Here is a 9,426-nt window from a genome sequence, read left to right on the forward strand (position 1 = left end):
CTCAAGGGAATACGTCATTTAATTTTCCAATTGCTACTTCTGTATTAATTATGGATCCAAGTGAAAAAGACTGACAACTTCAGTCTTTTCTCTGTTTATCACAATATTGCTTATAATAAAATCACTGTGACAAAATTGACCATTTTGACCATTTTTTAAGTGTAAAATGCATTACCCTAATTACATTCATGGTGTGGTGCAGTCATCACCACTGTTCACATTCAGATGCTTTTCATCACCCAAAACAGGCTCAGAGTCCCTGAAATAGTAACTTTTTATTCTCCCCATTGCTCCACTTTGGGTTACCCCTAATAAACTTCTGTCTGTATGCATTTTCCTATTTGAGACATTTTTCACAGATGTGAAAAATGTTTGTCCTTTTTTTTTTTATTGGTCAACAAAGCAGTTTATTAAGACATCCTTTTTTTATACGCATGTATCTTTATAGATATTTAATTATATAAGATTAAGTTCAGAAGTGGAATTCCAGAGTGAAAGGCTCTATGTTTTAGAACGACTGACTTCACTTGGCGTGTATTTTTTCAGTGTTGGTCCAAATCATGGTCTGCATCAGAACCTCATTTTTCTTTATGACTAAATCATATCCCACAGTTTGCCCAGAACACATTTTGTTGATTGGTTCATCTGGTGATGGTCAGTAGGATTGTTTGTATTTTTTGTGTGTGATAACACTGCAGTGAACATTGGCATACCAGGAAGCAGGTACTCTCAGTACTCCTCCATTACAGATGAGGCATGCCAAACCCTAGGGGGTAAGTGACTTGCACCAAGGCTACAGAAAGCATACTGTGGGCTGTGTTCTTAACCACCACGCCCTAATGGCAATGTAGTTGTTGTTATGTACCATTAAGTTGGAACTGACTCCTGGCTGACATGCCAGTAGGTTTTCAGATGCAGCACATTGCACAAAAAAGGAGATTGCTCACCTTTCTCCTCTGAAGCAGCTAGTGGATTTCGACCAGGTGTCTTTAGGTTGGCAGTATAACTCCTAATCACTAAGCCACCATTGCTTCCTGTAATGGCAATAGTTGTCATTGACTGAGACCAGAAAAGAGGCCAATGTAATGGGATTCAGGAGGCATGTGGTTGCTAAAGCAGGTGCTGGCCTCCAGTGTGCTTTTTTTTTTTTTTAAATTTTTTACTAAATCATAAACTTTTTCATTTTAATTGTGAGTTGCTTTTTTCATTTTGCTTTTCAGCCTTATTGCCCAGTTTCTCTCTCATCCCCGTTAAAAGAGAGCTCTGGTGGTCTAGTGGTAAGAAGCTGCACTGCCAACTCTAAGGCACATGGTTCAAATCCACCATGTGCTCTGTGGGAGAACGATGAGCAGTAAACTCCCATGCGATTTACTGCCTCTGAAAACCCACTGGAGGGTCAGCTATGAGTTGGTTCCAATTCAACAGTACACAACAACAGCAACAACCTGTTAAGCAGGAGGAAGGCCGGGGTGGTGGGTTGGATGTTTCTTCAAGGCAATACCAGTTACCACGCGCCATTGAGTGGATTTCAGCTCACGAGGACCCCGTGGATGTCCCAGTAGAACTGTGCTCCACAGGGTTTGTAATGGCTGCTTTTGAAGTTGTGGGTTGTTTTTTGTCGGGTTTTTGGTGTGTTTTTTTAACAGATCACCAGGGCTTTCTTCTGAGCTACCCCAAGTGGATTTAAACCACCAACCTTTCAGCTAGCAGCTGGATGTATAACTGTTTGCGCCTCTCAGTCTCTCCTCGTCACAGCACTGAACCCTAGAGCTATTACTGTGGAGTCAGCTCGGACACGCCAACCATAGAGGGCAGAGTAGAACTGCCCTCATAGAGTTCCCTGAGTTTTAATCTTTACAGAGGAAGTCATGGTGGCCTAGTGAGTAGGGAGTCACACTGCTAACCCAAAGGCAGATGGTTCGAATCTACCAGCCAGCTGCTCTGAGGGAGAAAGATGGCTGATCTCCTCCTGTGACGTTTATAGCCTCTGAAAACTCGCTGGAGGGTCAGCTGTCTGTTGCTTGCGACTCAACAGCGGTGAGTCAAGCTGAGTCTTTACAGAAGCAGACTGCTGCATCTTCCTTCCATGGAGTGGCTGGTGGGTTCAAACTGCAGATCTTTTGATTCTTTTTGGTTGGCAACTAAGCAGTTAACCATTATGCTATCAGGGCTCCTTCTTCAAGGCACAACTGACATAGAAACTGCATGAATCCGATAATCCAAGGTGCCAGGTCAGCTTGGCAGCCAGTGTAGTAATGGGGATTAAGAGTTCTGCCTCAGGCATAAGATATCTGAGCTGGACCTGTCTGCTCTTTTACCTCCCTGAGCTTTTTTCATTCTCTGTAACTCTACCTGACACAGAGGATTGTCATGTAGGCCAAATAAAATAAGGTACCTAATATGCTTAGCACTCAGGGAGAGCTAAGTTAAGTGGAATGCCATCTCATCATTATATGACTGTATTTTTCTTATTAGTTGGGTCCTAAGAATTCTCTCAAATGGATAAAATTCCTGTTTCTTCTTCCATCTAATTGAAGAGAATTCCTCTGAAAACTTATGTGTACCTGACACAAGCCATTGTATTTTTTCATTGTCCCATATGCATCTGAAAGCAGTACAGTGAATGAGGACTGAAGAAGAATTGATGTACTTGCATTATGACATTGGAGAAGAATATTAAAGAACCTTCACTGGGCCAGTTAGCAACACCATGATGGATGGAGAAGAGATTGAGGTTGTTAACAGTTATGGCTTGCTCGGCTCCACAGTCAACACTCTTGGCAGCAGCAGCCAGGAAATCAAAAGACGGATTACATTAGGTAAATCTGCTGTCAGGGACCTCTCCAGGGTGCTGAGAAGCAATGATGTCAGTGTAGAGACTAAGGTGCACCTGATCCAGTCAGTCGCTTGCTGTATATCAGAGAAATGGATAATGACTAAGAATAATAGAAGGAGAATTGATGCCTTTGAGTTGTGTTGCTGGAGAGGAGTCTTGAGCATACCATGGACTGCCAAGAAAACAAACAGACCTGTCTTTGAGAGAGTGAAACCAAATTCCTCCTTGGAGGCTAGGATTTTGAAACCCTGTCTCACATACTTAGGGCAGGTGGCCAGGAGGGACCGATCCTTGGAGAAAGACATCATGCTTGGAAGGGTGGAGGGACAGCACAGGTGAGGAAGACACTGGATGAGATGGATTGATACAGTAACTGGAGCAATGGGGGTAGGTGTGTCGGAATCAGTGAGACTGGCTTAGGACAGGGAGGCTTCATAGCTGCTATACATCGGGTCACTATGATTCGCAGGTGACTCGATGGCCCATAACAACAACCACCACAGACTGCCAAAATGATGAATACATCTGTGTTGGAAGAAGTACACTCCTTCGAAGTCAGACTAGCAAGACTGTCTTTCTCTGAATGTGTTATCAGGAGGGATCAGTGCCTAGAGAAGGACATGGTTCTTGGTAGAGTGAGTGAAGAAGAGAAGGATCCTTGGTGAGAAGGAGTGGTAAGGGTTAAGTGGTAAGCAATGATATGAGGGTGTCACGGGGCTGGGCAGTGTTGCATTCTCTTGTACCTGGGTCACCCGCCATGAGTCGAAGCCCGCTCAACAGCATGTTATAACAACCTAATGGACAGTGCTCATTTTCACACTCTTTCTAAAATAGGATTTTATTCTTATTGAATTTTCTTCCAGAGATGCTGATGACCAGAGTTTCTAGTGCTTTTGTTGCTGTTTCCTGGAACCTAACCCATAGCTGACCCTCCAGAGGATTTTCAGAGGCAGTAAATTCACATGGGAGGAGATTGCCCATCTTTCTCTTTCAGAGCAGCTGGTGGATTTGAACTGCTTACTTTTGCACTGGCAGTGCAATTCCTTACCACTAAGCCACCAAAGCTCCCAGTATTTTTAGAAAGACTAAATTGGTGCTCTGTTTTTTTTAAAAAAAAATTATTATTTTGTGTGTATATACCATCAAATCAGATCTGACTGGTACAGGAGGAGATTTCCCTCCTTCTCCAGCAGAGCATCTGGTGGCTTCAGACCATGCACCTCTGGGATTGCAGTGCAGCTTCTTGCCACTAGCCAGCAGAGCTCCCTTGGTGCTCTATTTTTGTGTGTGTGAGTATGTGTGTATGTGTGTGTGTGTGTGTGTGAGTGTGTACTGTCAAATTGAATCTGACTGATACAGGAGGAGTGCCCCTCCTTCTCTAGCAGAGCATCTGGTGGATTCGAACTGCATACTTCTGGGATTGCAGTGCAGCTTCTTGCCACTAGGCCACCAGAGCTCTGCTGGTGATTTATTTTTTGAATGCTAAAAAGTTATCCTTTGCCACAGTCAGTTTGAACTCACGGCAAGTCAGAATTGTGTAGGACTGAGCAGAATTGCCCATCACCTTCCCGAGGCTATAATCTTTCCAGAAGCACGCTGCCACAACTTACTTTTTTGACATGACTGGTGAGTGTGAACCACTGCCATTGTGACAAAAGCTGAGTCCTTAGTAATACCATCACCAGGGCTCCTCCAACTAGAATAGTTGGAATATTCCCATTTATTAGGATCTCTTAGGATGGGAATATTGCTAGAATACTCAAGGCGCATTCATCTTGTTAAAAATTTCATTTTCATTCAATCATTCATGGATATTTTGTTTCATTAATTGATTGTAATTACACTAATATAAATAGAAAGTTAATCAAGCTGTTATTGCTTATTGCCTTTTCCTTCCTTCTACTTATCTATTCATTATTTATTCTCTATTTATTAATTTTTGCTCCCTCTCCCTCCCTCCTCTGCCTGCCCTCTTGCCCTACCCAAGAACTGATTCTGTTTGTAAACCTTCTAACCTTTTAAAAATAAGATAATGACCATTTTGTACTGTAAAAAAATTTAGTGTTGAAAATAGAGAAGACAAAGCTTGCCAAGGGTGCCACTCTTTAACATTTAAATTTTGTTAATTCTCTTAGCATTTTTCAGTGACAGTTGTGTCTTCTCTAGACCATTGTTGTTTTATTCTCTGGGACAAGCTCTTGATCTAATCCAGCTGCCCTGTGGACAGGCACCCCGCCTACATCATCAACAGTTGCGTGAACCATTTCTTCCTCAGAGGGTGTGTTAGCCTGTCCCCAAGGGGACTGGTTAGTCTCGCCACTAAATTGAGCAGGTTTAGCTTCAGAATTGGGAACCTCAACACCATCAAAGAAGGAGCAACAGAGAAAGCAGCATGCTTCCTTTCGATACCAGAGGGTCTTGTGCAAGTTTCTTGCTATTAATGACTGAGAAGCTGCCTGGATGGACAGAGGGACTGTAACTTGCTATTGAATAAGGATGACAGAAAAAAGAATTGGTGCCTTTGAGCTGTCCTTTAGAGAAGAATACTGAATACCCCATGGACTGCCAAAAAAACAAACAGGTCTTAAAGAATGTGCAGCCAGAGTGCTCCTTGCAGGCAAAGATGATAAAGCTTCATCTCACATTCTTTGAGCATGCTTCTAGGAGAGACTTTTCTTTAGGGAGAGACATCATACTTGGGAAGGTGGAGCATTGGCGAAAGAGAGGAAAACCCTCAGCCAGGTGGATCGACACAGTAACTGTAGCAACAGGCTCAAGTGTGTCAGAGATTGAGAATGGCACAGGATAGGACAGGGTTCAGATCTGTTGTGTGTTCATAGGGTTGCTGTGAATCTTACTCAACTCCGCAGCACCTAACAGCATTTTTGCTGTTGACTGAGAAGCTGTCTGATCTAATTGAGGGATTGTTCTGGCTGCTAATTGGCTTGAGGTGGCAGTTTACTGAATCTCTACTTTCACTGTGTGGATATCCGTTGTCTTCCCGCTTCCCCTAACCTGTTTCCCTAATAAATCCCACAACTGTAAATAAGAAGAGAGTCTATAATGTCTCGTGTGGTCATTTGCAATGAATGTTAAACCCAGTGGTTAGAAGAAGAGTCGTGGGAGCATGGGGGACCATGTCTGACCTTATAGGATTGTGAGTTGTTGTTAATGGGGACAGTTTTGTGGAGCTAGTAGAGGTCGAATTCACCCGTCCTATCACCCTTCCACCTTTACTCCATTTGCAGTAATTTATTGTATTCTCAGTGAAAGTTTCTCACCACTGGGCCAATTGGCAGCATCATGATGGATGGTTAAGACATTGAGATAGTTAACAGTTTTAGTTTGCTTGGCCCCACAGTGAACACTTTGTAACAGCAGCCAGAAAATCAAGAGACTAATTGCATTGGGAAAGTCAGCTGTCAGGGACCTCTCCAGAGTACTGAAGAGCAATGACGCCAGGCTGGAGACCAAGGTGCACCTGATCCAGGATATATAGTCTTTGCAATTGCATGCTATGCGTCAGAGAGTTGGACAGTGACTAGGGATGATAGAAAGAGAATTGATGCCTTTGAGCTGTGGTGCTGGAAAAGAGTATTGAGTGTACCATGAATTGCTAGGAGAACAAACAGGATTGTCCTGGAGAGGGTGAGTCTGGGCTGCTCCTTGGAGTCAAGGATTCTGAAGCTTCATTGGGCATGTTGTAAAGAGAGACCAGTCTTTGGAGAGGGACATCATGTTTGGGAAGGTAGAGGGACGGCACAGGAGAGGAAAACCCTCAATGAGATTGATAGATTCAGTGACTGGGGTAATGGGAGTGGTTGTGTCAGAGACAGTGAGGTTGGCACAGGATAGAGCAGGGTTTAGGGCTCTTGTACATAGGGTCACTATGAGTCGCAAGCTACTCAATGGCACATAACAACAACATCAGTGAAAGTTTATATAACAAATTAGGTCCCCATTTGGCAGTTTCTGCATGAAATGATCTGGTAACATCAGTATCTCTTTATTTGTTTCTATTTGTTCCGTTTCCAGTACTCTAGTTTCCCTGTCCCTGTTTTTCAATCTTTACTTTAAAGAAATTGTTGACTTTTTGGTCTCACACGGATGTTTTGTTTTAAAAAACGGTGAACCACAGTCAAAGGTATTATTCTTTATTTTGCATGCAGTCTGGTTTTGCTGAACTGTAACTTGACATAGTTTCAGTTCAAAGTTTAAAGAGGATTTAGGGTCATAGTTTCATGGAGTCTCATACTGTTTTAAAAGATTAATTACTCTGCTGTCGTTTTTATATGCAGCCATTCTCACCTCCTGTTATTACTCTTTTTAAAATTAAGCTGATTTTAGGCGGTTTTCCCCTGGTCTGTCTCTTTCTCCAGACCAAGAAATCCCACCCTGGAACCCCTTAATAAAGCTGCTTTAGCTTTTAAAAAAATTAAGCTGATTTTAGAGTGTGTATTATTTTACATTTTCACTATGGGATTAGAAAGGTCATACTGAATATTAGAGCTGGCAGCTTTGCATATCAGGATAGAAAACAAACATGAACAGTCAGACAAGTCTTCCTGCTGAATCTTTTAAAGCTTTTTCCTTCTGTGTTTTTATAAATAGGTATGAGTATTCTTCAAGGAGAGGATGACATATTTTTGGATATGAAACAGAAATTCTGGAATACATATAAGGTAAGATGGACTTTGGAAAATGTAGTCAAGATCTTTTTTTATCATAGTATAAAGCATATTTTAAGGAAATGGGGCTGAAATTTGTCTCCCTATTTGGTGGATTAAAAAAAGAGTCAGGGCTCTGGGGGTGGGGAGGGGGGAAAGGGGCAGATACTTTGACAGTGTGATCTTAGATTTGTTTTGGTTGATGAATAAGCAGCAGTTGTTTTTGTTTTTTTTTTAACCTGATACCACTGTAATTTATTCCATGGAGTAAAAGGCAAAGATTTCACAATTTAGGTTTGTTAAAGATACTAGAGGAATAAACTTTAAATGATTTTTAATGCTCCCCAAGTACCCTTGATCTTGATGCTACGAACACAGAAAAACAAGTGTAAAACACATTTTTGGGAAGAGATTTACAACATACTTAAAGACAAGGTAATTCTACAAATCTTGACAGCATTAACCACCACCACTACAAACTGAAGAAATATGAATCATCGGGGTGGGGTGGGGAATCTGCACATTCAAGAACAAAGGATATATAATATTTGTGATTACTTAAGTTTACTTTGTGCTTATATCATACCCTTTATTCAGAAAGGTAAAACAATAAAGGAATGAGCAAAAAGCATCCTTTATGTATTTAAAGAGTAAATTACTGAGGCACAGAAAGTTTGCCCTAGGCAAAACAGAAAGTCAGGCTTTAAGAAATTAAATGATCCAGAATTCTACATATCCAGTTCCTTACAACACAAATATAGCCTATTTTTAATGTCTTCATCTAATTAAACATTAGATTTTCCATTATAAATTATATGCCTAATTATTATATGATAAGTAAAGTTCATATGTTTGCCATTATGCTTTAAAATAAATGAAACATTAGGAAAATAAAGCATATTGCAATTAATTTGCTTTTCTTTTAAAAATGAGATAGTTTGAGAATAGTTCTGGAACTTTTTGCCTTGATTTTTCTCTACAAGAAATATCTGCTTCACATGCCAGTATTAACTCAGAAACCACAATTCTGTCCTTCCATATCCATTTGGCTTTAAGTCCTCTTTTAAGATCTTCTGTCTCTTAGTTAACTGAGTTTGTGATTGACAAAATAAATGAAGTTTTGGTAAACTGAGAAAATAGTAGTTAATGTTGAGTTCAGTCATCTCATCTCTGATATTGTTTAAATAAGCTAAGATTAATAAGTGTGAAGAAGACAAAAATGATCTTTCACTTAGCATCAGTTCCTGGAGCAGGAAAGGACATTTCTCTATGCCAGGGTGACCCACTAAAGAATTAAAAAAAAAAGTGTGAAGAAGAAATCAAAACATGATTCAGACTAAGTGGCCAAACACTGGAAATATGAGAAAGTAAGAACAAGATAGAAGTCTTATCTTAAATAATATATGGCTCATTCAACAATTTCTAACTAGACACCTTCAAAAACATGGAAGAAATTACTTAAGCACAGTTGACTGGCAAATGATAGAAGTCAATAACAATTTAGTTGCTTCAAATTGCTAGTGTGTGTGTGGTATGTGTATATACACACACACCACACACACACACACACACACACACACACGGGTGTGTGTGCACTCTTAAAATGGTAATTCTTCATCCAGGGATGGTCCTAGATTCCTTTGAGAATCCAACAAAAGCCATGGAACTTCTTGCAGATATACAGATGTAAGTACTTTTAAGTAACCTACTCTAAATCACAGCATTGTCAGTGTTATGAAGTTAGACATGAAGAGTTTTCATACAGTTAATAAAGACTTTAACAAATAAGCTTTAAAGTAAGAGGAAGGTATGATGACCACATCCATGCATTTGTCTACATCTTTTGCCAGTTGTAATGGTGACTTGGTTGATGGAAATGTGCCCCTAATCTACCTTGTAATTCTTAATAACAAAAATGTTAAT

The 9,426-nt window shown here is 40.6% G+C and overlaps 1 protein-coding gene across 1 annotated transcript in view; it reads left to right on the forward strand.

Annotated features, from left to right (window-relative positions):
• The window catches only part of LOC102866928 (mpv17-like protein-like), a 12,834-nt gene extending 4,199 nt beyond the window's left edge, over positions 1 to 8,635 (forward strand). The window contains exons 2-3 of the mRNA XM_006894528.1: positions 7,448 to 7,518; positions 8,588 to 8,635. Of these exons, the coding sequence (XP_006894590.1) occupies positions 7,448 to 7,518; positions 8,588 to 8,635 (119 nt within the window). The remainder of the gene's footprint in view (positions 1 to 7,447; positions 7,519 to 8,587) is intronic.
• Positions 8,636 to 9,426: the final 791 nt, after the last annotated feature.

Source organism: Elephantulus edwardii, unplaced genomic scaffold (assembly GCF_000299155.1).
Source record: "Elephantulus edwardii isolate Elephantulus edwardi_28Jun2011 unplaced genomic scaffold, EleEdw1.0 scaffold00145, whole genome shotgun sequence".
Classification (NCBI taxonomy): domain Eukaryota; kingdom Metazoa; phylum Chordata; class Mammalia; order Macroscelidea; family Macroscelididae; genus Elephantulus; species Elephantulus edwardii.